Source organism: Aspergillus fumigatus, chromosome 6, assembly GCF_000002655.1.
Source record: "Aspergillus fumigatus Af293 chromosome 6, whole genome shotgun sequence".
In the NCBI taxonomy this organism is placed as follows: Eukaryota; Fungi; Ascomycota; class Eurotiomycetes; order Eurotiales; family Aspergillaceae; genus Aspergillus; species Aspergillus fumigatus.
The window spans coordinates 2,057,677-2,085,676 of record NC_007199.1 but is presented as its reverse complement, the minus strand read 5'-3'; the positions used below and the strand labels follow the sequence as shown (position 1 = coordinate 2,085,676).

Genomic DNA, 28,000 nt, shown 5'->3' with positions numbered 1-28,000 from the left:
TCTACGCCCGTCTTCAGTAGCTAATAACCATTATTCGCTCATAAACTGCATCCACCTCGTATCCGGTGGACATCCTTGGGACGCCTTCATGTCACTCCCAAGGCCCTGTTGAGGGTCGGTCTCAAAGCAAGGAATGGCAGTAAACTCGCCCAGTTCCTGCGGAAAGTTAGAGACAAAGTGGTCGAAGCCCAAGGGCGGCATTTGAGAGAACGCATGGGGCGCGGAAAAGTCCGAAGAGCTGGCAAGATCTGTGCTGGCGACATCGCCTTCTATGGCGTCGTTGCCTGCCTCCGTGCCAGTCATGGGTGTGACAGGTACAGCGGGGATCCCTGTGCCAGGGCGTGCCGGAGTATACTGTTCAGGGAACGTGACCGTTGTCCCTGGCGAGATCGGTCCGGTCTTCCATAGCATCTCCCAGTTTTTGAAGCGGTCGTAGGCGGACTCGACGACACCGGCGTTTCTTTGAGCCTGAGATTCGCTCCACTCTTCGAGACGGCGAATGGCCCGCTCGAGTGCTTCGATAACGCTGACGGCGGACCTCGCCGAGCCCACTCCCATCGACATGATTTTGATCAGGGCCATGCCTTTTTCTAGCGCTTCGCGCAGCCTCTCTGTCCGCTTGGTTAAGCTCTGGGCTAGAATGACCAGCAGCGCGGCGCGACAGGAGCTGAATTCGGTGAAGGATGCTCGGGCAAGGCCGGTTTCATCACGGAGGAGCCGGCAGAGATCGATGATCTCGAGTGCCGCCTCGACGCAGTCAGTGACCAACGTTGACCAGTTTTTCGAAAGTCCAGGGGTTGCCTTGAATGGTGGACCTTGGAATCCAGCTGGGTTGGTGGACTTCATGTTGCTGAATAGGAAGGGTCGCCCAATGAAGATTCTCGTTAAGCAGTAGTCAAGTTTCAAGTGTACATTCGAACGAAATAGGGGTCCGGAGGGGTTCAAGTCTCGACAATCGGTCTCCTCTGGTAAAGTAGCCCACCAGTCCAGCAGACTTTTTCTCAGACTGAGTAGCCGCTCCAGACAATCCTGCTGCTGGCCTTTCCGAGATTTCCGCAACACGGATCTGGTAATGTTAGCGCCATATGAATGACCAAATTCAGGTATACGTACATCTCGTTTGAGACTTCACCCAGTTTCAGAGTCAATTTAATCAATGTTACCATGTTAGTGTGGTTGGACACGTGCCCGGTGGGCATCAGACCGGGAAAGTCGACCGGCATCGCAGCGTCCACATCCGCATCAGATAAAGAAACCGGTCTTCCATGAAGGATGCTCACGCGCCTGTTTTGATGAGCATATAGCGGCTAACCTGACAGAGGGAAATGGCTTACTTCTCTATGGTGTATGCCGTCCAAAAGACACGATTGCGTACCTCGATCATCCGCGGACCGAGCCCCTCACCCTGATACTTCCGATGCATGCCGTTCTGAATAGCCATCTTCAGTGCTAAACCAAAGTATGTATAGCAAAGTCCAGATGTGTCGAGCGGGAGCAGATATGTCCCTATCAGCAGACAGGCCTGCACACTTCGAACCGAAGCAGTGGCGATGATATCGGGAAGCAATTTCGACGCAAACTGGTAAAAGGTGAGCCCAACCTCGTCTTCCGAGAAGTTGTGGTCATAGTTAATGGAGGAGTCGGCCGATAATCGATTGACAGGAGTGGCGGACTCCATGTGAGCAAATTGTGTCCCGACAGCCAGGACCATGAGAATAGAGCAAACGGAGCCAGCATCGTCGGACGAAAGGCTGGATGGGTTTGTATAACATGTGTGCATTTTTTCCAGCAGCCAGTCCTCTTCCACGTAGAAATTATTTGTCTGGGCGTACTTGAAGAAGATCTGGACCAGGAAATCTGCCACATAACGAGGCGGCAGGCAGGTGATGGCTGCCGAAACCATGGAAGAGCCTGACTGTAGCTGAGTCGCCCGCCATCTCTCCTCAAATGGTTCCGCTTCGGTAGACGCCTGAACGATTAGCAAAGTGAGCCCGTAGACAGTGCCAATACATACATACCTCTGGTGCTGCGGCTTTCATCCATTCATCAATCTTTTTCCGAATCTTCATCGAAAAGTTCAAATATGAAAACTCTCCCGAGTATTCTATGTAACGATTAGTCAACACTCTAAATAGACCACGAGGAAGCCCTATACATACGTGTCGTATTATCAGGTAAAGCCTTGATCATAAAATCCTCATCTTCAATGGCAAGATCCTCGAGGTCCTCACCCTCAACACGAGTCGAGGGAACATCGGACTCGGAGCCTCGATGCTTACTCTTCAGCTCCTCAACAGTCTTTCGCAGCGACGGAATGTCAAAGGAGATGTTGGGCACATAGTACTCTAGAATGCGCTCCATGAGTCGGGTCCGCTCCCCTTCAGCAATATCGTGACGGCTGAGGCCAGCGGTGCGCTCCAGAAGGCTGACGTACATGATGAGTTTGCGGATAACCACAAAAAATATCGTAGTGTCTAAGGATATTCAAACTTACGAGACTGACGATGAGCGAGCAAGTTTCTCTGCATGATCGGGGTGAGTAAAGACACACTGTCGCCGATAACGCAGACACCGCCGACAGGGCACGCCTCCCTCGCACTTCTCCTTGACTCGACGACAACCATCGCATCTGCGAAAGTCAATTATCCGGAATCTCTCAAAATACAGTAACAAACAAAATGCAGCATTATGAGGGGCATGAAGGATGGATCTTACGCTCTCACAGCTCTTTTGCGGTTTTCCTCCGAAACGCGGGGACGCTTCGGATTCCCCAGCGATGCCGGGGTAGGAACATCCATGACAGTCGTGAAATTATAAGATCAAGGAGGGTGATGGATAAGCATTGTCTTCCCCTTAGGAGCAATATGTATGAAAGGCAGATTGAAGTTTTACTCCCACCACCTCAAGTTGAGGTCAAATCGAGTGCTTTACTCCGTAGTTGGGGGGGGGAAAAGCCGATCCGCCGGGGCGGTGTCTTACTGTCTGTCTGCTAGTTCTCTCCGGCAGTGGGGAAATTGTTAAGGTCTTGTGCTCCCGGCTGATAGGAGACGTAGATAAACCTGATAAGCAAATGGACGATTCTCCAGACTCCATTGCCATGATGCAAGAGCACAAGGTGACACTGTACAGCCTCATTAATATGGTCGTGGTCGTACCTGAGTAAAAAGAAGGTATCGTTATGTTTTAATACATCAATGATTGCTCGAGGCAGACGGGATTGTCGCCCGATGAGTGCCTCAGGCACGACAACTATATATACTGGACCCTACTATCTGATGCTGCTGCTCGTCCAAGTTCAGGCAGAAGAAAATGCATGTCAAAGAACATCAGAAACCGTCCACATTCATCCCCAAACCCTGCTCAACACCAATATCCAACAGCTTCTTCCCAATCACCAAATCCATAATCCCCATACCCACACACTTGAAAACCACATTACACCCCTCTGGCACTACAACCGGCTCCGACTTGCCCAATCTCCCAAATAACTCGCCAATCTCAACCAACTGCTCCCCTCCTACGTGCGCCTTGATCAGCTCCCCAGATTCCTCAAGACAAGCCTCCCGCGAATCAACATAGATCTGCCCACCACCCGAGAGGACGGTCTCGGAGTCAACCTCACACATATGCGGCTTATACGACCCAATCAGCGAAATAAACCGCTGCTTAGACGCAGCCGCCGACGTAGACGAAAGAAGATACTTGTAGGGAAAATTCGGCTCCGTAGACGGCGTACAGCTAAAAATGACGTCGCACGAGGCGACCTCCGCGCGCAGCCGCGCCTCATACTCCGCATCATCGGTCCCCTCCTTAGCCAGCGTTTCGAATACGATCTTCGGATGAGAAGCTCGCAGCTCCGCGATAACCTCCCTCTCCAACTCCTCCAGCCGCCGGCGACCCCGGTTGATGAAGGTGATCCGCTGCACCAGGCTTGGAGCAGGCAGCAGCGCCAGCCGAGCGTGCCACTCTGCTTGGCGTCCCGAGCCGAAGATCAAGATGTGTTTCTTCGGGATGGTAGTGCAGCGCGTAAACAGCGTCATGGTTGCGAGGGCGGTGCGAAAGGCTGTGACTTCTGCGGCGCTGAGCAGGCCGAGGAGCCGGCCCTCCGGCGAGAAGACGTTGATCACGCCGATGATGCCTTCGCGCTGGGAGGCCGTGACGATCTTGATGCTCGTGTTGGCTGTGTTGGAGACAGGCATGAAGAGCGATAGGTTCTGGTCTTTGGTGGCGATGGTGGTGCGGAGGGGCTGGTGGATGAGACGCTCCCCTTCTGGTTTTGTGGTCTCTGATGAGACGGTTACCAGCGCTTCGCTCAGAGCGTCGAGTAAGATGTGGCATTGTTCTGGAGTTAGGTTTCTCAGAATACGAGAGACGTCTGGTTCGGAGAGAAGATGCATTTTGGGCCTTGGGATGAAAATAATGTATTCTGCAACAGCAGGATGCTGTGTTTTCTTGTTGATATTTTAAGTTACTTGGTTTAGTGAACTCTCAGTTTATCGAGTCATCACCACTGATATCATACCGCGATGTCGGAGGTGGAGTTAAGCTGCGCTGGCATTGTTTAGTTGCAGGTCGGAAAGAAGTCCAGATAGTGGCCCGGTCCTAACCGAGTATCTAACCACATCCCCTGTAAACGGGATATAAATGCTCAACGTGGTCTACTTTACAGTACGAGTCCATCCTACCCCGGGGTCTTCCTCAAACGATCACGAAGCATTTTATAGACGTAAGATTGCAGACCGAGTCTAATAGAACATGAAAAAGACCAAGGTCGTTTATATCAACAGCAATGAGTATCTTGCAACCTCACAATTTCAGCAGGTATAGGAACCAATCTGTATCAATATCCAGCCACGGGCTCTTCAGGAGTATATTTCGCACAGTGGTCCGGTGTTGGTCTTGTTGCTCAGGACTTTTCTCACTGTTCTCATACCAGTCTTTTGCTCGACGCAGGTGTTTTTCGGCGAGAACTGCCAACGCCAGTCGGTACAGTAGGGCCTGGATGTCTCGGGGTGGTGAGTGGCCGGTCTGCTGAAGCATCGTTACCGACGTGCCCCAATCCTCCGAGGTGATAGCCTGCATCCACGATTGCCACCAGGTAAACCGCCAGGGGAAAGTCGTGTCTAATCCATTGTCAACGTGAAGGATCATTTTCGCAAGCTTGGATCCCAGCCAGGGATTGTTTCGAATGGCCACATATATGGGAAAATTCCCGGCCGCATCGGGGATCAATGGATTTGCTCCGCGGCTGAGAAGGAATGCCAGCACCGTGTAGACATCGTCTACAAGCTGCCTTTTCTCCAAGAGCAGCATCAGAGGTGATTGTTGAGCCGTGTTGAGGTGATTGACATCCGCTCCCCTTTCCACCACGATCTGGAGTAATTCGTAAATTGAAGGATCATAGTACCAAGCACCCACGAATCTGATAAGCTGATGGACACATGTCTCGCCTCTGCTGTTGACTCTCGCGACATCTAATTTCTTACATATCAAGGTGGCAAGCCGGGTGTCACATTTCTGGGAAGTAGAGCGAGTCTTATAGCAATAGTGCAAGAAGTACGTCAGTAGACGCTGAGAGTTCGGTCCGACCGTCACATCCGGATCAGCATCATTGCCTAGAAAACTCCTGAACAGTGCGTTGAGGTGACTGTTAACGTCAGCCCAAGCGTTGCTTGAATTTGTGAGGCAGAGCTTGAACAGAGATGTTCGCTTCTCCGATGTGAGACCGGCGGCCTTGGCTGTCAGCATCTTGTCAATATGATGTCCATGATCCCAGCTCATGGTCGGTGACACGAGTTCCACAGCCTTTTGTATCGGAGTCACTCCAAGGTTGTTGGGGATATAAGGGTTGGCCCCGGCCCCCAGAAGATGGGTCACAATGCTCCTTTGATGGTCATAGTTTAAGCTTCTTGCTGAAATGGCCAGATGCATAGGGGTATTCCCGTCCGTATTACGATGGTCAAGCGTGAGTCGAGCAAGATCTTGCTTTACCAAGGGCTCGATTTTTCCCACACGATAGCCGAGTAGAAATTTGGCAATCTTCTCGTCCTGGTGTCCAGCAGTGTAATGCACTGGTAAGTTCCCCTTCCGATCTGGGACATCAATTGGTGTCCCTCGGCTTAGCAAGGCTTTCACCTCATCTACTTGTTCGTTCAAGACAGCTTGATGGAGCTTCGTGTAGGCCAATTCCTCTTCCAAATTTGAGAAGAAGTTCGCGAAAGTCTGGTCAATCACAGATAGGGGCTCTCCGATCTCAGGATGGCCAGAGGCATGGGGCCCAAGAAGACTAGTAGGGTATGCCACGGTGGTGCTCGGTGCGAAGGAGACGAGGTGGGTAGTCTGTGAGTGCCTGGAAGTGGAGCATTTATGAGCATGTTGCCCTAAGTCGAGGATGTCTACTGGATTCTCACCTCGGATTTGCGTGATCGCTGAGGGGTGATGCTGTAGTATCATCGTCATCGACCGGCATTCCTTGGTCGATTGACGATCCCCGTGGCAATGTACCAATGTTTCCAGCCCGTCTCCTGGTCTTTCTAAAGCCCCAACGCTTGAAACAGTTCTTGTACGACCGTCTTCTGCTTTCCAGTCAGCCGCGGAATATTGTCCTGAGGGGTATCCACTGTACTTACGACTTATGGAACCCCCGTCTCTGCATCTCCAATATCACCTCGGTACAGGTCAGATCTTGCTCCAGGTAGAGCTGTCTGATATCGTCCTTGACCTCCTCCCAATCTCTAGTCATGCTGGCAAGTGTCGACAGACCAGACTCCAATAAAAAAGAAAGGAAAAGAAAAGGACAACGATCAGACAAGGACTCAAAGCTCGTAGCTAAACTGCCAAACGCCGTGCGGCGTGTGCCTTCTCAAAAGACGAATCGAAACACGAAACAGGAGGAGAGGACAAACATGGCTGGAAAGAATAAGTAGTATAACTGATAACTTCAGGGAGGGAGCAGCTGCAATAAATGAGAAATTCCATGGCCTCATTCTGTTCATTCGGGCCCTCGTCCGACGACACATCCACCTCGTCAACAATTGAAGGGCGCTTCGTTCAAGGGCAGCACAGCCTGATGCCTGCATTATCCTCCCCTGTACCCCCAAATTTTGTTCTCATCTTCGTGATGAAAATCACCAATTGGCAGTAACTTTCGAGCTTTGTCTTTTAATTCATCAAATCAATCAATGTTCGGCTGCTAGATAGTGTTCCCCGCGGTGCAGAAGTACTGTGCCGTAATCGAAAAACGGCAGGCTTCCATAACGATGAAATAAGGCGTCGACTGTCGATGGCGGCAGATGACTAGTTCTTTCCGGGAGGGGAACAGAAGTACCTTGCAGTTGTCAGCTGTGATCCTCTTGAATAAAAAAAAACCTTCTGTAATCACCGGGAGAACGGGAGAGAATCCAGAAGCCAAGGCTAGGCAAGATGACAAAAGTACTGTACTCTACGGAATATGTCAGTGGGTAACCAGTGAGGCTGTGACAGAAAGTACGTAGAAGAGTGGTTCGTGCTGACAAGGGTATGACAGAAGACGTGGAAAAGGGCAAATCTCGGATGGCCAGGATGCGTTGGCAAATGCTGACGGTGGTTGCGACGATGATGTACATGGGTCTCTGAGAGAGTTCGGAAGGGCAATTCCCACCAGGCAAAATACCTTGCCCTCCAGGTCCGTACTTTGTCAGTTGCATATCGTTCCTGGTCCTCATTTTATTTTTCCAGTTTTGATTCCCTGATTCTTCCCTGGCCATCATGCATACATAGGCGCTTGACGTATTGCTGGGGGCTTTTCCCGTTATGGGTTGAGTTGCCCTAGTTACGGAGAGGTGAAAGGTACCATCGTCGACTGATTCGTTTGAGCTAGAGTGCAGAAAGTGATCTCTTTTTTTTGTTTATTTTCTAATAAGTCGTTATCATTGACCGATGAAACTGAAACAAGCTAAAGATAAACCACCAACGCCATCTAAATGCATTTTCGCCAGCACGACATCACATGATCACGCAAAAGAATAAATATGCATAACAGCATGCAAGAGAAATCCAGCCAGCCGTAGTATGGTATCAGAAGTACGGAAGAAAACTCAACAGGATGACGATCAGTTGCTTAGACGGAAGGCCTGGCGGGCTCTGCGCTTGAGTTCAGCAAACATGGCCTCCTGCGACTGCTTGGTGCGCCCGACGGCCTCGGTGTTCTCGACGGCCCGTCTGAGCAGGAATCCCATGCATTCCTTGACGGATCCCCATGTGAGAAGCTTGTACACGTTAGGCGACTCCACGAACGAGTTCTTGCCAGTGGGCTCGGGGCTCTGGAAGCCTTCCAACAGCTCGCAGCTGACCTCGTCCGCCATACCCTGGAGCTGAGCGTACGAGAGATCCACGCCTTTGTCCTCACCCTTGCTTGCTTGCTGGAGACGCAGCGCGTGTGCCTTGCGGACGGAATCACGGTTGTGTGTGGCGATGATAACGTTAACGGGGGGGAGTTCGGTCGTGTGTTCCACGGACGCGGGCTTGAGCATGGAGTTGTACTGTCTGGTGAGAAGGGCTTCAACAATGCCATCGTAGCAAGCGTCGGTTTCCTCCTTGGTCGACCAGATCAAATGGCGAGGCTCGGTCTTGAGATAGGCGCCACGGACCAGCTTCACACCCAGCGTGTAGCCTTCCTGACGGGCGATCTCCAGGTGCCTGGCGAGAGTGGCGGGGGTCGAACACAAATAGGCCTGGTAGGTGTTGTAGAAGATGGCACGGCCAGGTGTCTGCGAATTGCAGTACTTCTGGTACTTCATGGTCCAGTTCTCGATTCCGGGCTGCACTGCCTGCTCCTCGGCATCGACGAGCAAACGAACGTTACGGGAAATAGCCAAGTCACAAACCCGCTGAATTGCCTCGTCCATAAATGGAGAGGGAGCGGCCTTCTTCTGCAAGAGGTCCAATGCCTGGACACCCATACCAGTGAATCTATGACAGTCAGTTGGCCAGCTCAAATTTAAATTTTTTAGAAAAGACTTAAAAGGGAAACATACTTCAGAGCGACGAAATCGCCTTCCTGCGCCATATCCACGGTCTGCAGAGTTCCGTCCAACCACGCCTGAACCTCTTCGCGAGCGGCCTTTTCATCGCGAGGGCTGACGTTGCTCTCTCCAACCAAGACCTCCTTGGCGTAACCCAGAAGGACGCCTCGGTAGCCGAGATTCTTGATATCGCGAATGGACTGTTGAACTTCCAGCTTGTTTTCTCCCGCGTTAAACTGCTTGTAGATGGTGTGCTTGACAAGCATGTTCAGCAGGGGGTTTTTGGCAACATCGAGAAGAGGCGTTTTGGGATGCGCCAACACGGAAAGGGTATAGATGCATGGCTTCAGTAAAAGCGAGGATGAAGAAACAGAGAGGATCATCAAGGACCGCAGGACAGAGGAGAGAGGCAGTTTTGCGAGCGGCGAGGTTGCCTCCTTCTTGGGGGATGGAGGAACTTGATGCAACAGGCTAGTAGCCGGTGTCGCTGCGATGGATGATTTCGCGTTGCTCGTGCCGCTGACATATCGGGGAGTAGGATAAGTCGTGGGCATGCAAGACAGAGCCCGCAAAGGACGGCGGGATGCCTTCATTGTTGTGGTTGATACAGGTGGCGGGACTTGAGCAATAAACCCTACGATGAGCGATAAGGATGCTGAGGTATTGATGGATGAGAATCAAGTAGCTAAATTAAGGAGGAGGATGTCGATGAGTTTAGTAGTCGTGATACTGAGGAAAGAATAGACAAGTTATTATCCCTGACTCTACTTGGTGCTGAAGAAAGTGATAGTGCAGCCGGTGGAAACCGCCTGAAAGCCGGGACGGTCAGCAATATCATTCCTTAGATAAGACGACATGCAGAGTGGCGCCGCCTGCCAGCCGCAGTGATACTTGATAATATCTGGATCCACCCATCGAACAGGATCGACCACTAGTCCTGTAGTAGGCTCAGGGCTCAATATTGAGTTACCACTATGATGGAATGACAGTTAAGCTTGATTCCTGTTTGATAGTGACTGTTCTAATATAGGATATGATAGCCATAAAGAATGACGAATTAAGCATGTGTGAATCTGTATTTGGGACAAGCAGCAAGCCTCAGTGTGTGTCAGTGGCCAATGTTGACAAGCTGACATCAAGCAACCAAAGACTAATCTGGGAATGGTAGTCGAGTCTTAGGACAACCGGTTCGCGGGCCGGCCAATATGTCTCCACATTATACAGGCCGCTTGACCGGGCCGGTCACTTTTGCTGGAATGCAAACGAACCCGTGACCGTGAGCAGGTGACCTCGGCTTCCATTAGTTGCATAATCTGGCTTGACTAAGGTCAGGTAATTTAAGATCATGATCACTTTGTGCAACCCATTTTGCACAATAATCGACTACTGAGTACCCGTCCACCTCATCCTGCGACCTCGCGTGACTTGAGGATCAAACTGGAATATGCCGAGAATAGAAGCCCGATGCTAGCCGGTTCCTGTGCCTCGAATGCCTGGCCTAAGGCAGAGACAGCCGGCGGGTGTGGAAACCAATCGAATATGGCCTAGCGCAACTCGAGTAGATCAAATCACGTGCCTCTGATCAACCAATAAGCATACTGGGATATAGATCCTGATAGGTCAAGCTTTTCGAGGACGAAATTCTTGACTGGGCCAGTTGTGCAGACCCTTTGGAGGCCGAGAAATGACCGTCAGTTCTCGTTATTTAATAACATCTTTACCATTGTGGATATCGGCCGGTTTCTGGTCGTCTGAGGCTTCCAGCATCTCCATTTTGCCCCCCCGGAGAAATACTAACCATTCTGAGATGTCAACTCAAAAGACCTCTTCATTCTTTGTGCACCAACGTTTAGCGTTGATGATCACCTCGGCTTCTTTAGTGGGGCAGCCACACTTCCACGAACCTTGAGCCTTCAACTCCACAATTCTCGCTCGATATCTTTCCAGGTCAATAATTCTGGGTTCTGGAAGCCTCATCCGAATGCTCTTAAAGTCAATTGTAATGTTATCTCCTGCAAAATAAGGATAAAGGCTGCATTCATGAATGTCAAATGTAAAACCTGGGGCTTTGGCTTTCCCTGTGAACGGACTTTTGTCTCTCTGCAGGTAGCCCCCGTAGTTATCTCTGCAGACTCTGCTTGCGTGACTTCAGAAGAGTGCTCCTTCGCCCAGGGGCCTCTAGTGGCTAGAATTGAAAGGTCTCCCTCGAGTAAATATGACTATGCGGATTAAACAGGGATACGCAACGATGCTTGTCATCAAGACAGCTCCGACCCATTGTATAGGTCATTGCAATGGCACAGGCCTCTCCGTTGACTCGGGATCAAATCATTAATTGTTGGTCCTGTGAGAGTCTGGTGATAGCTAGCATGATTCATTCAGCCAATGTTGTTGGTGTGAATGTACAGTGCCGACACAGTTCGTGTTAGCACTCCAACAGTGGTCGACAGAATATAGATGCCCACCGCCGCAATGCAGAGGAGTTGCCGGAGGTGTCACTGTATCGATATTTTCATTAGTCAATAAGAGATCTAGATGATCTAGAGATATCAAATCTCTGCAGACCAGACACCAAAGTTGTGATCTATCTGATATTTTTCAAGAAGATATCTATCTATAGGGTAATGGAAATCCTCTCGGCTGCCCGTACCGGGCATATTTGACAGCATTATCCGGCCCGGTTTAGACGTTGTCCCGCCCGGAATATGTACCGGGCCAATACCTACTGTTACACATTACAGCGAGCCGGCAGCGATTCCTCGGGCAGAAACGATGGTATTACCATTACCATCGATCAGCATTCAGTGACGCCACCAGTGCCACCAGTGATTATGCAGCACTTCATGAGGGGAACAAAGTAAAGAATTTGGAGAACGGATCCATGTCACAGGAATGTATGGTAATAAATGCTGACTGATTTTCTTCTTCATCTCTGACTGGCTCATTCCACCGACCTTAACCGGTCCGTCGCCTTAAAGGTAACAGGAGCTTTCCCCGCGCGGCCTTTCGATTTGCTTCTGTTGCTTCATTTTTCATCTTTCCTTTCCCTTTCTCTGCTTTGTGAATTTTCTTGAAGTCATTGCTGGCGGTATCAGAAACTTCACAAAGATGCATTCCTCGTTGCTCCCCCGCATGCGCGCGCAGCAATTCGCCAAATGCCGTCCTCTTACTAGCAGCTTCGTTCGTCCTAATAGGGCGATGGGCACGTATGCTACTTTCAAGGTGCCTCGCATCGACAATGAACCTAACGTGAGTTTTTCGACTCTTGTGCCCTCGAGAAATGGATTCTGACGTTAATAGAAACACTATGCCCCCGGTTCGCCTGATCGCAAAGCTCTGGAAGATGCCCTGGCCAAGGCCAAACAGTCTGCTCCTCTTAACATACCGCTTGTGATTGCAGGCAAGGAGGTTCGTTTTATCAAGTGAACAATCTACTAAATCAAGAGACTGACAATTCCCAGATCAAGAGCTCGCAAACCTTCACACAGTCCAACCCTGCCTCTCGTGCCCCAGTGGCCACCTACTCCAACGCCACCGCCTCCGATGTTCAGGCGGCTATTGACGCAGCGCTGGAGGCTCGCAAGTCTTGGGCCGCTACATCGTTCGCAGACCGTGCAAGTGTCTTCCTCAAGGCTGCCGATCTTATTTCGACCAAGTACCGCTATGACATTATGGCCTTGACCATGCACGGACAGGGCAAGAACGCCTGGCAGGCGGAGATTGATGCTGCCGCCGAGCTGTGCGATTTCTTCCGGTTTGGCGTGAAATACGCTGAGGAAATGTACGCCCAGCAGCCTGTTCATCATGCTCCTGGAGTCTGGAAGTAAGTTTACTTTGCATTTGCGATCAAGGATGACAATGGCTAACCAGCGCAGCCGCGTTGAATACCGTCCCCTCGAAGGTTTCGTCTATGCCATCAGCCCCTTCAACTTCACTGCCATCGGTGGTAATCTGGCCGGCGCCCCTGCTCTGATGGGTAATGTTGTCGTCTGGAAGCCGTCTCCCGCCGCCATCGCGTCCAACTGGCTGGTTCACCAGATCCTCTTGGAAGCCGGACTGCCCAAGAACGTCATACAGTTCGTCCCCGGCGATGCCGAAGAAGTCACCAACACCGTACTCAACCACCGCGAATTCGCTGCCCTGCATTTCACCGGAAGCACCGCCGTGTTCCGTTCCCTGTACGGAAAAATCGCTCAGGGGGTCGCCGAGGGCAAATACCGCAGCTACCCTCGCATCGTCGGCGAAACTGGTGGCAAGAACTTCCACCTCGTCCACAAGTCTGCGGACATCCGCAACGCTGCCGTGCAGACCGTCCGCGGAGCGTTTGAGTTCCAGGGACAGAAGTGCAGCGCCACCTCCCGCGCGTACGTCGCATCCTCCATCGCCGATCAGTTCCTCGAGCAGGTTGTGTCCGAAACAAAGCAGCTCAAGATCGGCGAGCCATCCGACTTCACCAACTTCTGCGGCCCCGTCATCCACGAAGCCTCCTTCAACAAGCTCGCTCAGGTCATCGAGGAGGCCAAGAGCGACTCGGAACTCGAGCTCCTCGTCGGCGGTACCTATGACTCCTCCAAGGGCTGGTACATTCAACCCACCGTTTACCGCACCTCGAACCCCGATCACCCTCTCCTCTCCCGCGAGCTCTTTGGCCCCATCCTGGTTGTGCACACCTACAACGACGCCACAGAGGCCGACTTCTCCAAGGTCTGCGAGAAGATTGACCAGACCGGTGAGTACGGTCTCACAGGCTCCGTCTTCGCGCAGGACCGCGAGGCCATCCGGGTTGCGGAGGATGCTCTCCGCAACACCGCGGGTAACTTCTACATCAACTGCAAGAGCACCGGTGCCGTGGTCGGCCAGCAGCCCTTCGGCGGTGCCCGTGCAAGCGGCACCAACGATAAGGCCGGCAGTGGAAACTTGCTCTCGCGGTTCGTCAGCTTGCGCTCGATCAAGGAGGAATTCGTCCCTTCTTACAAGGTTGAGTACCCTAGCAATGCGTAAGCTAGGCATGACATGTGCTTGTCATTGATCGGATTTGGTTCGGTGATTATTATTCCCCCATATGTTGATGGATTGATGCTTTGTTTTCCCCTTTGGTTTGTTTGCATTGACTGGCGTTTCGCATTACGGTTGCATGACCTAAAATTTGAAAGTTTCTTGACACCCGAATGAAATATATTCATAAATTTATACCTGAATGAGTCTATGAATGCACTCAATGACAAATATCCTCAACTATCTATCATCTGAGCAATTCTTCAGGAGCCTTTGCATACTCTCCATCGCATTCTTCGCGTACGGGATCATATCGTACTTCTTCCCCTTCCCCTGATTCCCCCCATCAAAGATCTCCATAGAAAACCACCCCCGGAACCCGGTCTTGAGCACCGCCCGCGCCACCTCCTCGATGGGCAGGTACCCACCGTCGTACGGCATCGGCCGGAAATCATGGCTCCAGCGCCCCCGCGGCCGAAGCCCATTGATCACCTTATCCTCGATCGGCCGGGTGGGCTTATACGCGTCTGAAATCTGCAGCAGATAGATCTTCTCCGGCGGGATAGACCGCGCCAGCTCGTCCATACTCGCTGCGAAGCGCCGGTTCAGCTCGTCAATGTCCATGTCGTCTATCCGGCCGGAGATGGTCCGGGGATCGCCCCACTCGGACCCTGCGGTCTGGAAGGTATCCAGGCACAGGCCGATATTGGGGCGGTCGACCGCCTTGACGATTTCCCAGACGTCTTTCCAGGTGGGGGCGTGGGTAGACCAGCACCAGTTCTCGTAGGCTAGGCGCATGTTGCATTTTGCGAGCAGGTCGGCCAGTTCGCGGAGGTCGGAGACAATCTGGTTGCGGTCCGTGGTGATTTTCTCGGCGGGGGTGTCTGAAGAGCCGACCTTTTTGTCATTAATGTCATTAACTTGGGTTACACGGTTGCAAGTAGAGCTACTCTGAGGACGGACTCGGAGTGGCGTACCTGCAGCAAATCCGTTCCGACAACTTTCATAATCTCGATCCATCCGTTGACTCGAGTGAAAGCATCCTGGCGCTCCAGTGACCCGCGTGGCCAGCCCTCGAAGTTCGCAAACGGCTGTAGCATCATCACTTTGAGATTGTTGGCGTCACAGAGCTTTCGGATCTCTCCGGCTACAGAGATGATTTCGGCGAAGTTCTCCGAGGCGACTTGGTGGTCGAGGATCCGTGAGCCATAGTCGATGATGTCGGGGAATGATAGCTCGATGCCTGTGAAGCCGGCTTTGCTGATCGCTTCGAGCTTCCGGGGGAGGGTATCGGCGTTGCTGCTGCCGATTGAGCATGTGGCATATGACAAAGGGATGTTGCGAAGGGATTCGTATGTGATAGTGGGAGCTGGTGCGATCATGGTGTTTTCTTGCGATCAGCGTTGTGTATCTTGTCGGATGAGATTAGAGATGCAGAACAGCAATAGGACCGGCCAGATGCAAATCACTGGGAAGAAGTCAATACAGAAACATATGTAGAATAGTGCCAACAGGACAGCATTGATAAGTTGATATCAAGTGTTCCTGGAATTGAAGCTGTCCGAGGCGATGATGTAACCATGAGATCGGCCGAATTAGGGCAAAAGAACTCTCTTCACGGAGTCGGTTCCCGTCGCATCGAAACAATCCACGTACAGGGAAAATGACATTGTACATTATGGACTTTCTGATATCGAATCAGACCACATAATAGACTAGCGTCCTCCCCGGAAAGGCACCGATGACGTCTCCTCCGCCGTGATGTAATTCCAGCGTACGATTCTTCAAGCCGGATGCGCTGTCCGATTGCCACTGGATGTTCGTTCAATAAGAGATCCTGGTCCATGTAAAGTAGTCAATTTATCTATCTTCATTATCTCTGTGCTCTGACCGCAGTTTTCCTCAAACTAGCCTTGTAAGGAACCCAGATTGACCAAGTTAGGAGTTTACTGCGAACGCCCATCATGCCATCATCACAAGACCCAATTCAGAGATTCAAGCGCATCGGCATTGTCGGAGCGGGGAATATGGGCTCGATGATGACCTTTGCCTTCTCCGAGCTGGGTTGCGATGTCTCGGTATGGGACGTGGATCCGAAGAATGTCGATTCGGTGATGAAGTTTGCCAAAGACGCACAGCATCTGAAGGGCAAGATCTACGGGTACTACAACATCGACGAGTTTACTAAGAGCCTGGAGGGCAAGGCGGAGCGGAAATTATTCCTCTTTTCCATCACACATGGACATCCGGCAGACTCCGTACTGGGGATGATCAAGCATGACCTGAAGGCCGGCGACATCATCCTCGACGGAGGAAATGAAAACTACCGACGGACAGAGAGAAGACAGAGGGAATGCGCTGGAATCGGGGTTCACTGGATCGGAATGGGTGTCTCTGGAGGTTACCAGTCCGCTCGACACGGGCCCAGCTTGTCGCCCGGTGGAGATGCCAAAGCACTCGAGCTCGTCATGCCGCTTCTGGAGCTCTACTCCGCCAAAGATCGCAAGACAGGCCAGCCATGTGTCACACGAATTGGCCCCGGAGGCTCGGGACACTACGTCAAGATGGTTCACAACGGTATTGAAGGAGGCATGCTCTCGACCCTCGCTGAGGCATGGTCAATCCTCCACAACGGGTTAGGTCTCAACTATGACGAGATTGGCGATATCTTCTCCAAGTGGAACTCAGACGGCGAGCTCAAGAACAATTATCTCCTTCAGATCGGCGCAGATATGTTGCACAGGAGGAGGACACCTCAGGGGGACTACCACGGCGAAGGTGCTAGCAAAGATGACGGCTATGTACTTGACGATGTGCTTGACAAAGTGGTCCAAGACGATGACAACACCGAGGGAACTCCGTACTGGTCGATTATGGAGTCGGCTGAGCGTCACGTCTCGGCGCCCACTCTTGCCACAGCGCACTACCTGCGTGTGGCCAGCGGGAATCGGGAAGAGAGACTCCGAGTTGCGAAGAAGCTTCATATGCCCATCCCCAAGCCAATTGAGACGATTAAAGATCGCGGTGCGTTCATTGAGAACCTGCGCCGAGCAGTGTACTGCTCCTTCTTGGCGTCATTTTGCCAGGGTCTCGAATTGATCTCGCGCGCTTCCGAGGACGAAAAGTGGGACATTGATCTCGGCAAGTGCCTTCAGATCTGGCGAGCCGGTTGCATTATCCAGTCCGAAGCCATTGCAGACCTTCTGCAGCCCGCCCTGACATCCAACAAGCGACTCAATAATATGAAATTCGTGGACGAGGTTGCCCGAGAGCTGCACAAGAATTTTGACGCCCTCAAAGAGATTGTGATAGAAGGAGTCCTGTCTGATCAGTACATGCCGGCTTTGTCTGCCACGTTAGAGTACTTGAAGTATGAAGGAGGAACGATGCTGCCAACCAAATTTATGGAGGCACAGATGGACTACTTTGGCGCTCATGCGTACAACAAGCCCAGTGTGCCAGGTGAAGATCCAGGTCCAGTCAGAAAGGGGCCCCATCATTATGAGTGGAAGCCAGCATAAAGTTCCCAGTTGGCGCCAGCTTTGATTCAATTGCGTTGTTATAAATTGCATCTTTGCATATGCAGGATGAATGGAAATCTGTTGATGCCTTTCCTCGTTAGTTTCCTCGTGGATTTGCATTAGACCGAGCTCTGTAAGGCCTGTATATCGACCGTCAACCATGGAGAGCTAGCTGTAACTCATCATTTTGAATTAAAATGCCTCGTCAACCATAAGCTCATACAGGCCTTGCCTTAGAGATTGATTGCTAGCACTGCTCATCTGAACCAAGCTCGGCTGGGGGAAGCTTTAAAAGGGAAATGGCAGATTGTCCTGATTGATGCCTGATGATGCCCGTTGATGTCTACTGGTGCCTTGGTGCCTTGGTGCCTAAAATTGGCCCCACGTGGGGTCGCGATAAGCGGATTGCCCAATCGGGATGATGACCCCGCCAAGGGGCAGAAGTTTTCAAGTCCGAACATCTCTCTGAACAGTGATAAGCTGCGTCTTTATCCGTTCTTTCTGGCTGCGTTTTATGCTTGGATTCTCGTCTCTTCGCCGATACCTGTCAAGCTTCACCACAAGACCTCTCCGAAGAATCGAGTCTGCAAAGCAGCTAGCAAAGACAATGACTGTTCTCCCCAATACCTACGACGGTGAGTGCATCATGCTATCATAAACCCGCAGGTTGCAAAGACTAATCTAATCTTTAATAAATTTAGAGCCTGTCCGTATCGCCGTTATTGGTGGTACTGGTCTGCGCGAGCTCCCCGGCTTCACTCAGGTTGCGTCGTTGTCGATCACCACGCCCTGGGGCAGCCCCTCCTCGCCGATTACGATCCTGCACCACCAGTGCTCTCACAACAACAAGACCGTTGCCGTCGCTTTCCTCAGCCGGCACGGTACTCACCACCAGATTGCACCTCATGAGGTCCCAGCGCGCGCCAACATTGCTGCTCTGCGCTCGATTGGTGTCCGCACCATCATCGCCTTCTCCGCCGTCGGTAGCCTGCAGGAGGAAATCAAGCCCCGCGATTTCGTCATTCCCGACCAGGTCATTGATCGCACCAAGGGTGTGCGCCCATGGACTTTCTTCGAAGGAGGTGTGGTCGCGCACGTTCCGTTTGGCGACCCTTTCGACGAGGGTGTCGCGAAGGTTGTGCGAGCCTGCGGTCACAGCCTGGAGGGCGAGGGTGTCGTTCTTCACGACCGGGGTACTCTGATTTGCATGGGTACGTCATTTGTGCTCTGATGTTTCTTGATTTACGTCTCCGATGGTTATGGCTGACCGTCTTTCCATGACAGAGGGACCTCAATTCTCTACTCGCGCGGAGAGCAACCTTTACCGCTCCTGGGGTGGCAGCGTCATCAACATGTCGTGTCTGCCAGAAGCTAAGCTGGCTCGTGAGGCCGAGATCGCCTACCAGATGATTTGCATGTCTACCGACTATGACTGCTGGCATGAGTCGACGGCCGATGTCACTGTGGAGATGGTCATGGGCCACATGAAGGCCAATGCTCAGAATGCCAGACGTTTTGTCACAGCCGTCCTCGACGCTCTGGCCAGCGATGAGCACGCTGACCTCGTGCAGGCTAAGCACGTTGAGGGCTCCATCAAGTTTGGTCTCAGCACCGCCCAGGCCAACTGGAGCCCTGAGGCTCGGGCGAAGCTGGAATGGCTTTTCCCTGGCTACTGGAACTAAGCTTTCAAGTGTCCTTTTCCGAAACGATAGATACGATGCTTCAACACATTCATATTACATAGATCTACTGCTCTCTAGCATGGACCGTTTATACTTGGTTACGAACTTATGAGGATTGAACTTTTATATTGTGGTGCATATCTTTCGCGTTAGAAAGAGGAAAATGTATTTACTGGAAACAGTCCAGCTTCCACTGCATTGTAGAATGAGAAGCAATGTATGTACACCTGTTCATAGGCTCAGCTTTACTCTTCGTCTCTCTGTATTAGCTACCACGCATATTCTATGCAATCATGATAACGGCTCTGATAGACCCCTCAACTAACAGTTCAACCACTTAACCGGTACCGTGTAGCCTACTTTAATCCATACCTCGACCTCGTATTTTAAATTCAACTGATGGGCCTTTCCGACTACCACCTGATTTTTCTAGATACTGTTCATCAATATCCATGCTAATAGCGGCAAGACTTGGCATTCCAATCCCCAGCAGCGGAGGGCCCAGCACGTGGGTCTTAGTTCCTGAACGCCAAGGCAGCCAAGCACTTGAGTTTCAGCCAGAGGTGAAGCTTCGTGGTCCTGCATGCCTTGGTTTCTGTCTGCTATTTGTCGACGGTGCAAAGAGCATTCCGAGTCCAGAATGACGTTTACGCAGTTGTACTCTTGAATGACGAGGTCTTCTTTGATTACGATGCCGTCGGTACTTGACATTACGCCCTTGGCCGCTGCTTCCTCCCCGTGCGATCGTCGGTTTCCCAAGAGAGGCAATGCAAACGATCCCGAGCATTCCTTGCCATCTTATCTCAGTATGGGTACTATAAATTGGTCTTCGTTCAGGCTGTCTTCTCTGGTCTCTTCGGAGCAGAGAATCTCTCAGAACTGGCGAAGTCACCATGTGGTACTCGTTGTCACTTCTGCTGTTGACGGCCTCGACTGCCACCGCTAGCTATGCAGGCAATCTCAACTACCGCAGTCCCTCCTACAACCATCCTGAACTGGGGGTTTCAATCCGCAAGGTAGCCAAGCGGGGTGAGCCGACATCGGCCTTTGATCCTGCCAAGTTGAACTTTACCCACGGCGTGGCTTCAGGTGATCCCTATGCTGAGTCCGTCATCTTGTGGACACGATGTGCTCCCAGCTTTGATGATGTCAATGACAACAGTACTACATCTGGACTGGTTCCTCTGTACAACCCAGTGCCTATCTACTCGGGCAAGCACAGGGGCAAGCCGGTCTCCAAGGCACCTGTCTGCCTGAACTATAAGGTTTCTCGTGATGCTGGCATGAAGAAAGTTGTCTCAGAGGGAACCGCCTTCACCAGCTCTGATATTGACTACACTGTCAAGGTTAGCACAAGCATGTCATTCTTAGAGCGAGAAGTCATGCTTACTTTCCGATAGGTCGAGGCAACCAAGTTGAAGCCGTTTACCACATACTACTACCAGTTCAACGTGTGCAATTCGGACAACAAGAGTCCCATTGGGCGGACCAAGACCGCTCCTGCACCGGAGGATGATGTTAAGAACATCAATTTGGCGGTGTACTCCTGCAGCAACTATCGTACGTCCTCGTTGCTACTTCTTTGACTGCGTACCGCTTGACTAATGGACTCTAGCTTTTGGTTTCTTCAACGGCTATGGAAATACTGTGAGGAAGGACTCTGTAGACTACGTTGTGCATCTAGGGTAAAGACCAGAAGATTCAAGATGATCGTGGGACAATACCAGGCTGACTTGGAATAGTGACTACATTTATGAATATGGAAACGGCGAATAGTATGGACCTCCTACTTACCCAGTCCATAAAGCTGGCAACTGACCTGTTATGCAGTGGCTGGGGCAACAGTCTGGGACGCATTCCTCAACCAGACCGAACCATTTTCACTCTCTACGATTATCGCAAGCGCCTGGCCACTTACAGGACCGATTTGGATCTTCAGTTGAGTCACCAGAACTATGCTTGGATTCCAGTTTGGGACGACCACGGTAGGCACTCCTGCAACGTAGATTGGCCAGAGATCTAACTAAGCCAGAGGTGTCTGACAACACTTATCGCGACGGATCCTCCAAGCTCCACAACGATGAAGAGTCCTTCCTCACGCATGGCGGAGTGTCGGTTGACCAACGCAAGATGAACGCCGTCCGTGCTTATTTTGAGTGGATGCCAATCAGGTCAGCTTCTGACACCCATTCCCTTTGTCCGATAGTAACTAACCTGCGCAGACAAGTTGAAATGGATGACAACCTTCGTATTTGGAGAAACTTCCAGCTCGGCTCTCTCGTTGACCTTATCATGTTGGATACCAGGCAGTATGATCGCTCTATCACCGATACCTACGATAATACCGACTATATCTATGACATTGCCAACGATGCCAGTCGGACCCTGATGGGTAGCCGCCAGGAGAACTGGTTCTACCGTACTTTGATCGACTCGGCTCGCCGAGGTGCCCACTGGCGCATTATTGGTAGCCAAATCAGTATGTCCTCTTGACCGTTCACTGAATAGTGAAAACTAATACAACTAGTCTTCTCTCGCCTCAATCAATCCATTGCCAACAGCGAGCACCCGCTGAACGTCGACGCCTGGGATGGATATCTGGCCAACAAGAACCGCACACTCCAAACCCTCTACGACAACCAGATCGACAACAACATCATGATTGCGGGTGATTCTCATGCCAACTGGGTGAGCGATGTGGCTTGGATCGACAACAAGCCGTACGATCCCAAGACCGGCGCTGGTGCCATTGGTGTTGAATTTGCCGGGACTGCACTCACTTCCCCCTCGCCCTATGGACAGAACATTACGATTGCCGATGCCAACAAGGCCTCGAAGGCTCTCGTCACTGACAATGAAGAGCTTCAATGGTCGGAGCTCTACTACCGCGGATACTTTGAGCTTCATATCACACCTCAGGAAGTCGAGGCCCGCTTCTTCGGTCTACCCAACATCAAGGAGCGTAATGGCGAGGAAATTTCCCTTGCCAACTTCACCGTCAAGAGCGGTGCCAATCATCTGGAACGCAACTCCCATGGCGTTGTGGGTGGAGGCGCTGTGGCCAACGGATGGCTCAAGAACGGGCAGGTGGTGCCTACCAACCAGACGAATAACACTTATGGGCAGTAAATGGAGAGCGTATGATCAGGCTGCTGGTGCAAAATGACCTATCTGAAAGCACTGCGGATTTTGCGCTATGTCTGTGGGGCGATTCAAGCTGTTCCTGTGAATTCTTTGTCACTCAGGTGTTCTATACTTAAAACCGTGAATATTATAAGCAAAATCACGTTGAAAGATTTCTGCAATTGTCGAGTCAGTATGCTACTGTTGGTTGAGTGGGAGCTTTCAACGTCAACATGGTACCCACAAACGTGCTAAACCCGTAGACCAGACTATTTTTAGAGGAAAAATTGCATAGAACCCAAGATTCCCCAAATAGAATCAATCCATTTTGGCTAGGAAATAGGCTGAAAATCAGGATGGAGTGGGACCCCAAAATACGTCTCATTGTCAGAATATATATATCAGCCGATTGGCGGACTTTTAGGTCTTGTTCCTAAAGTATCATTTATGATAGGACAAACGTCATATGTGACCAGGAAGAAAGATCCTGTTGATGCATATTCCAAGAATCACAGATGATGCTCCCGTTTTCTTTACGAGCAGGTGTGATCAACATGGAGCCCCTGAATATCTTTACGCTAATTCCCCCATCTCCGCGTCAGACGGCTTCAACGCGGGGTAATCATCGTCCGGTTCTTCTTGCTCTTTTCTACGTGAGGGATCAGCACTCCTTATCAAAGATTTGTACTACGTAACATCTACTACTCCGTCCACTTGTTAAAGCTGAGCTCCCTGGAGTGATGGACAAACTCACTCGAGGTCTGCAAGGTTGTCCTCGTCGAGAAGTAGACATTGCCGAGGATCAAGTCTGGCATGTGGGGTCAGCAGATGGACTCATTTTCCTGCAGCCCCATCCACTAACTGCAGAACAGGGATGCAAGATGAGAGGGTCTCATGATGAATCATAATCATGGCCGCGAGTCAGGCTTGCTTGTGCAGTGCAAGATCATCAACCACTAGACTATAACCGGCCTCGTTTGGACAAGGACGAACCGCGCCGTCTCGGCCACTGACGCCAGCTTGCCCGGTTGTCCAGTGAGATGCGGCAGTTGATTGCAAGACCTGCTTGCTTTTTATCCGGATCCCCGTGGGAGAAGAGCACATGCCACATTCTTCAAGGGGTGGAGAGTCAGAAATAGGCAAACGCTCCGAGTCGAGGGCTTGGTCCGGTTGATCTTTTCTATACTGATGACAATGATGAGCGAGAGGCTCTTGGCGGGCTGGGTTGCTCTGCTGCCTGCATATCCCTTCCCCTCTTTGATATGGACGCACTGGATGGTGTAATATATCTAGTGCCTGCTGCTCAGGTGCGCGGCATGGCCCGATATCTATCTGCAGCTCCCGACCGCAATCTGCGTCCGGTTTTGAAACCACTGATCGGCTACGGCTATGTGTGTGAATAGCGACTGCGATTGAGTTTGAGTACTTCCTGAAGCTTTATCTGCTGAGCCCGGGAGGTATCCCATCTGCACAGCCATGCGCGTGCTTTCAGCTATAGCCCTTGTGGCTTCACTGGCGTCATCGGCACTTTCGGCTCCTGCCTCTGAGTCTCGGGTTTCCACCCAGCTACGATCACGAGACGCCGAAGGTTACTCCTCGCCGCCGTACTACCCTGCCCCGAACGGAGGATGGCTATCCAGCTGGGCAGACGCTTACGAAAAGGCCCAGAGGGTCGTGAGAGACATGACCTTGGCCGAAAAGGTGAATCTGACGACCGGGACGGGCATCTTCATGGGTCCCTGTGTCGGCCAGACGGGGAGTGCGCTGCGGTTCGGCATCCCCAACCTCTGCCTTCAAGATTCTCCTTTAGGGGTGCGCAACTCGGATCACAACACCGCGTTTCCCGCGGGCATCACGGTCGGCGCGACCTTTGACAAAGACCTTATGTACGCTCGCGGTGTGGAACTGGGAAAGGAGTTCCGCGGAAAGGGAATCAACGTACTTCTGGGCCCGTCAGTCGGCCCGATAGGGCGCAAGCCGAGAGGTGGCCGCAATTGGGAAGGCTTCGGCGCGGATCCCAGTCTGCAGGCGATTGGCGGTGCGCAGACGATCAAGGGGATCCAGAGCCAGGGGGTCATCGCCACGATCAAACACTATATCGGCAACGAGCAAGAGATGTACCGAATGAGTAATGTCGGGCAAAGGGCATACTCGTCCAATATCGACGATCGGACGCTCCACGAAGTCTACCTGTGGCCATTTGCAGAGGGAATTAGAGCCGGGGTTGGCGCCGTTATGACTGCGTACAATGAGGTAAGTGCCTCCACTTTGTGTCCGAGCGTCAAGCCATCTGATGAGTTGGCCCGCCAGGTGAATAGTTCGGCGTGCAGTCAGAACAGCAAGCTGCTCAATGAAATCCTGAAGGATGAGCTAGGATTCCAGGGGTTCGTCATGACCGACTGGCTTGGGCAATATGGCGGAGTCTCCTCGGCCCTGGCTGGTCTGGATATGGCCATGCCAGGCGATGGTGCTATCCCGCTTTTAGGGACTGCTTATTGGGGCTCTGAGCTCTCGCGCTCTATCCTGAATGGCTCCGTCCCGGTTTCACGTCTGAACGACATGGTAAAAATCTCATATCGTGGCTGTTCTTCGCAGATGCTGATCATGAGCAGGTCACCAGAATCGTGGCGGCATGGTACAAGATGGGCCAGGATGGAGAATTCCCGCTGCCCAACTTCTCGAGCAACACACAAGATGCGACGGGCCCTTTGTACCCGGGTGCTCTTTTCTCTCCGTCTGGTGTTGTCAACCAGTATGTCAACGTGCAGGCCGATCACAACATTACTGCCAGAGCAATCGCGAGAGATGCCATCACTTTGCTAAAGAATGATGACAATATCCTCCCTTTGAAGAAAGACGACGCTCTAAAGGTTTTTGGAACAGACGCCGGGCCTAACCCGGACGGTCTCAACTCCTGCGCTGATATGGGATGCAACAAAGGAGTGTTGACCATGGGCTGGGGCAGTGGCACGTCCAGGCTTCCGTACTTGGTCACACCGCAGGAAGCCATTGCCAACATCTCGTCCAATGCTGCCTTCTTTATTACCGATAACTTTCCCTCTAACGTTGCGGTAAGCTCAGGCGATGTCGCCGTGGTGTTCATCAGCGCCGACTCTGGAGAGAACTATATCACCGTCGAAGGCAATCCAGGGGATCGGACCTCGGCAGGGCTAAACGCATGGCACAACGGCGACAAGCTTGTCAAAGACGCAGCGGCCAAGTTCTCCAAAGTCGTTGTGGTCGTCCACACCGTGGGCCCTATCCTCATGGAGGAATGGATCGACCTGCCGTCGGTAAAAGCCGTCCTAGTCGCGCACCTCCCCGGGCAGGAAGCCGGCTGGTCCCTGACGGACGTTCTCTTCGGCGACTACAGCCCCAGCGGCCATCTCCCATACACGATCCCACGCGCCGAATCAGACTATCCTTCTAGCGTCGGTCTCCTCTCGCAGCCTATTGTCCAGATCCAAGACACCTACACCGAGGGCCTGTACATCGACTACCGCCTCTTCCTCAAAGCCAACATCACCCCACGCTATCCCTTCGGCCACGGACTCTCCTACACCACCTTCAGCTTCTCCCAGCCCACGCTGTCCGTCCGCACCGCACTCGACAGCACTTACCCACCGACTCGGCCCCCCAAAGGCCCAACCCCAACCTACCCCACCGCCATCCCCGACCCCTCCGAGGTAGCCTGGCCCAAAAACTTCGGCCGCATTTGGCGCTACCTCTATCCATACCTCGACGACCCCGCCAGCGCTGCGAAGAACTCCAGCAAGACCTACCCATACCCGGCCGGGTACACGACCGTCCCCAAGCCTGCCCCGCGCGCCGGTGGCGCAGAGGGAGGCAACCCGGCCCTCTTCGACGTGGCCTTCGCTGTCAGCGTCACCGTCACAAACACGGGCAGCCGACCCGGCCGCGCCGTCGCTCAACTCTACGTCGAACTACCAGATAGTCTGGGCGAGACGCCATCTCGCCAGCTGCGACAGTTTGCGAAGACGAAGACTCTAGCCCCCGGGACTAGCGAGACGCTGACCATGGAGATCACTCGCAAGGATATCAGTGTTTGGGATGTGGTGGTGCAGGACTGGAAGGCGCCTGTTCGGGGAGAGGGAGTGAAAATCTGGCTTGGGGAGAGTGTGCTGGATATGCGGGCTGTGTGTGAGGTTGGAGGTGCTTGCAGGGTTATATAATCTTAGTTTTCCGTTTGAATACCTGGTTCTTGAGTCCTGGACCTCTTGTTTTTCATAGTATGCTCTACATAATCTGCACAAGGGGATGTAATGTAGTTGCTGACTAATGCACAACTATACTTTCCTCGCCGCATCTTCCGTCCCCAGCTTCTAGTTGCCTTCTCCCCGCTGCGGTATTATCCATCAAGGACAACCACCGCTCGATCGATCCTCAGCTCCTCAACCGAGCCTGTCCTGGCTGGCAACTGATCCTGAAATGTGATATACGTCTCGTCACAACGGATACAACCCAAAATGCAGGGCTTCAGTGAGTACTCGCACCTACTTTCCTGGTTATCACGCGGGGACATAACTAACAGCCACACAGATATGGGACGGTCCGTTACCTCCCCTTAGCTACTCAAGTTCCCACCGAAACCCAAAACTAACGACTGACAACAGCTATGTCCCCCCGGACCAAGAGGGCATAACAACAGGCAACAAACTAGCCGGCAAGCACCCACTAGGGGCGCGAGCGCGCCATCTCCGCACAAGCGGCGCTTTGATCGTACGCTTCGAGATGCCCTTCGCGGTGTGGTGCACGACGTGCAAGCCGCACGAGACGCTCATCGGGCAAGGGGTGCGGTTCAACGCCGAGAAAAGGAAGGTCGGGAACTACTATTCGACGCCGGTGTATAGTTTCCGGATGAAGCATGGGGCGTGCGGGGGATGGATTGAGATTCGGACGGATCCGGCGAATACGGCGTATGTTGTTGTTGAGGGCGGGAGGAAGCGGGATACCGGGGATGCAGGCGGGATAGGGGAGATCGCGGTGGGGGAGGATCGGAAGGCGAAGGAGGATGCGTTTGCGAGGTTGGAGGGAAAGGTGGAGGATAAGCGGCGGGCGGAGACGGAGAGGACGCGGATTGAGGATTTGCAGAGGCGACAGAATAGAGACTGGGAGGATCCGTATGAGAGGTCCAGACGGCTGCGGAGGACGTTCCGGGTGGAGCGGAAGGCGCGCGAAGGGGCCGAGGCGAAGGCCGAGGCGCTGAGGGATAAGATGAGCTTGGGGATTGAGCTGGTGGAGGAGACCGAGGAGGATAGCCTGCGGGCGGGCATGGTGGATTTTGGCCGAGGAGATGATACAACGCAAATCACGCGTCGCCGGCCGTTGTTCGACTCGCGGAATGGGAAGCGAGATGTCGCAAACACGTTGGCTGATCGTAAGGCGCTGTTTCGCAGTGAGCTGACGGGGAATACGCGGGCTGCGGTCGACCCATTTCTCAACCAGGATGGGAGTGCATGGCGGCCAGAGGTCAAGAGGAGAAAGACGGCATCGACCAAGGGCGTGGATGCCGCTGATGATGGACCACCCGCCATTAAAGCCGCTGTCGAGCCTGACAGACCGGTTGCACCGCCCGCGCTGGTCAACTATGCTTCTGACAGTGACTAAGTGACGACTGATGATGATTCTTTCTGTATTTCTACGGCGTTTGCTTCAT

At 52.4% G+C, this 28,000-nt stretch overlaps 11 protein-coding genes across 11 annotated transcripts; 6 read left to right on the top strand and 5 right to left on the bottom strand.

The window, feature by feature from the left end:
- Positions 1-30: 30 nt before the first annotated feature.
- Positions 31-2,948, bottom strand: AFUA_6G08790 (Zn(II)2Cys6 transcription factor; the record flags this gene model as incomplete). The annotated part of the gene is made up of 7 exons (XM_745675.2): positions 2,716-2,948; positions 2,495-2,629; positions 2,160-2,425; positions 2,019-2,104; positions 1,335-1,969; positions 1,114-1,284; positions 31-1,066 (listed from the first exon to the last, which is right to left on the bottom strand). Exons 1-7 carry the CDS (start codon positions 2,796-2,798, stop codon positions 31-33), a joined length of 2,412 nt encoding a protein of 803 aa, XP_750768.1. The 5' UTR covers positions 2,799-2,948.
- A 378-nt stretch (positions 2,949-3,326) lies between these two features.
- On the bottom strand, positions 3,327-4,397 carry AFUA_6G08780 (putative proline utilization protein PrnX; the record flags this gene model as incomplete). Its single annotated transcript, XM_745674.1, has 1 exon — positions 3,327-4,397. The coding sequence occupies one exon, from the start codon at positions 4,395-4,397 to the stop codon at positions 3,327-3,329; it is 1,071 nt and encodes a 356-aa protein (XP_750767.1).
- Positions 4,398-4,806: 409 nt separating this feature from the next.
- AFUA_6G08770 (ankyrin repeat protein) lies at positions 4,807-6,459 on the bottom strand (the record flags this gene model as incomplete). Its single annotated transcript, XM_745673.1, has 1 exon — positions 4,807-6,459. The coding sequence occupies one exon, from the start codon at positions 6,457-6,459 to the stop codon at positions 4,807-4,809; it is 1,653 nt and encodes a 550-aa protein (XP_750766.1).
- A 1,631-nt stretch (positions 6,460-8,090) lies between these two features.
- AFUA_6G08760 (proline dehydrogenase family protein) lies at positions 8,091-9,595 on the bottom strand (the record flags this gene model as incomplete). The annotated part of the gene is made up of 2 exons (XM_745672.1): positions 8,091-8,949; positions 9,015-9,595. 2 exons carry the CDS (start codon positions 9,593-9,595, stop codon positions 8,091-8,093), a joined length of 1,440 nt encoding a protein of 479 aa, XP_750765.1.
- Positions 9,596-11,948: 2,353 nt separating this feature from the next.
- On the top strand, positions 11,949-14,003 carry prnC (delta-1-pyrroline-5-carboxylate dehydrogenase prnC; the record flags this gene model as incomplete). Its single annotated transcript, XM_745671.2, has 4 exons — positions 11,949-12,251; positions 12,303-12,410; positions 12,464-12,825; positions 12,878-14,003. Exons 1-4 carry the CDS (start codon positions 12,111-12,113, stop codon positions 14,001-14,003), a joined length of 1,737 nt encoding a protein of 578 aa, XP_750764.1. The 5' UTR covers positions 11,949-12,110.
- A 234-nt stretch (positions 14,004-14,237) lies between these two features.
- Positions 14,238-15,379, bottom strand: AFUA_6G08740 (sugar phosphate isomerase/epimerase family protein; the record flags this gene model as incomplete). The annotated part of the gene is made up of 2 exons (XM_745670.1): positions 14,238-14,894; positions 14,975-15,379. The coding sequence occupies 2 exons, from the start codon at positions 15,377-15,379 to the stop codon at positions 14,238-14,240; spliced, it is 1,062 nt and encodes a 353-aa protein (XP_750763.1).
- Positions 15,380-15,638: 259 nt separating this feature from the next.
- Positions 15,639-17,641, top strand: AFUA_6G08730 (6-phosphogluconate dehydrogenase, decarboxylating). Its single transcript, XM_745669.2, has one exon. It carries the CDS (start codon positions 15,962-15,964, stop codon positions 17,516-17,518), a length of 1,557 nt encoding a protein of 518 aa, XP_750762.1. The 5' UTR covers positions 15,639-15,961; the 3' UTR covers positions 17,519-17,641.
- Positions 17,642-17,923: 282 nt separating this feature from the next.
- AFUA_6G08720 (S-methyl-5-thioadenosine phosphorylase) lies at positions 17,924-19,554 on the top strand. Its single transcript, XM_745668.2, has 3 exons — positions 17,924-18,153; positions 18,220-18,729; positions 18,803-19,554. Exons 1-3 carry the CDS (start codon positions 18,033-18,035, stop codon positions 19,198-19,200), a joined length of 1,029 nt encoding a protein of 342 aa, XP_750761.1. The 5' UTR covers positions 17,924-18,032; the 3' UTR covers positions 19,201-19,554.
- Positions 19,555-19,731: 177 nt separating this feature from the next.
- On the top strand, positions 19,732-22,570 carry AFUA_6G08710 (alkaline phosphatase D family protein). The gene is made up of 8 exons (XM_077805033.1): positions 19,732-20,546; positions 20,601-20,760; positions 20,816-20,885; positions 20,943-20,975; positions 21,031-21,185; positions 21,233-21,371; positions 21,423-21,679; positions 21,728-22,570. Exons 1-8 carry the CDS (start codon positions 20,094-20,096, stop codon positions 22,327-22,329), a joined length of 1,869 nt encoding a protein of 622 aa, XP_077661166.1. The 5' UTR covers positions 19,732-20,093; the 3' UTR covers positions 22,330-22,570.
- Positions 22,571-23,799: 1,229 nt separating this feature from the next.
- Positions 23,800-26,516, top strand: exg20 (beta-glucosidase; the record flags this gene model as incomplete). Its single annotated transcript, XM_745666.1, has 2 exons — positions 23,800-24,885; positions 24,936-26,516. The coding sequence occupies 2 exons, from the start codon at positions 23,800-23,802 to the stop codon at positions 26,514-26,516; spliced, it is 2,667 nt and encodes an 888-aa protein (XP_750759.1).
- A 171-nt stretch (positions 26,517-26,687) lies between these two features.
- AFUA_6G08690 (Saf4/Yju2 family protein) lies at positions 26,688-27,951 on the top strand (the record flags this gene model as incomplete). The annotated part of the gene is made up of 3 exons (XM_745665.2): positions 26,688-26,823; positions 26,884-26,893; positions 26,958-27,951. Exons 1-3 carry the CDS (start codon positions 26,811-26,813, stop codon positions 27,949-27,951), a joined length of 1,017 nt encoding a protein of 338 aa, XP_750758.2. The 5' UTR covers positions 26,688-26,810.
- Between the last annotated feature and the right edge of the window lie 49 nt (positions 27,952-28,000).

What these genes read in the sequence shown, in the direction of transcription:
- AFUA_6G08730 (XM_745669.2), top strand. Translation starts at nt 15,962, where the DNA reads ATGCCATCATCACAAGACCCAATTCAGAGATTCAAGCGCATCGGCATT.
- AFUA_6G08720 (XM_745668.2), top strand. Translation starts at nt 18,033, where the DNA reads ATGCTTGGATTCTCGTCTCTTCGCCGATACCTGTCAAGCTTCACCACA. An exon ending in TCTCCCCAATACCTACGACG is followed by an intron (nt 18,154 to 18,219) that starts GTGAGTGCATCA and finishes TAATAAATTTAG; the next exon opens with AGCCTGTCCGTATCGCCGTT. An exon ending in GGGTACTCTGATTTGCATGG is followed by an intron (nt 18,730 to 18,802) that starts GTACGTCATTTG and finishes TTTCCATGACAG; the next exon opens with AGGGACCTCAATTCTCTACT.
- AFUA_6G08710 (XM_077805033.1), top strand. Translation starts at nt 20,094, where the DNA reads ATGTGGTACTCGTTGTCACTTCTGCTGTTGACGGCCTCGACTGCCACC. An exon ending in ATATTGACTACACTGTCAAG is followed by an intron (nt 20,547 to 20,600) that starts GTTAGCACAAGC and finishes ACTTTCCGATAG; the next exon opens with GTCGAGGCAACCAAGTTGAA. An exon ending in TCCAGTTTGGGACGACCACG is followed by an intron (nt 21,186 to 21,232) that starts GTAGGCACTCCT and finishes TAACTAAGCCAG; the next exon opens with AGGTGTCTGACAACACTTAT.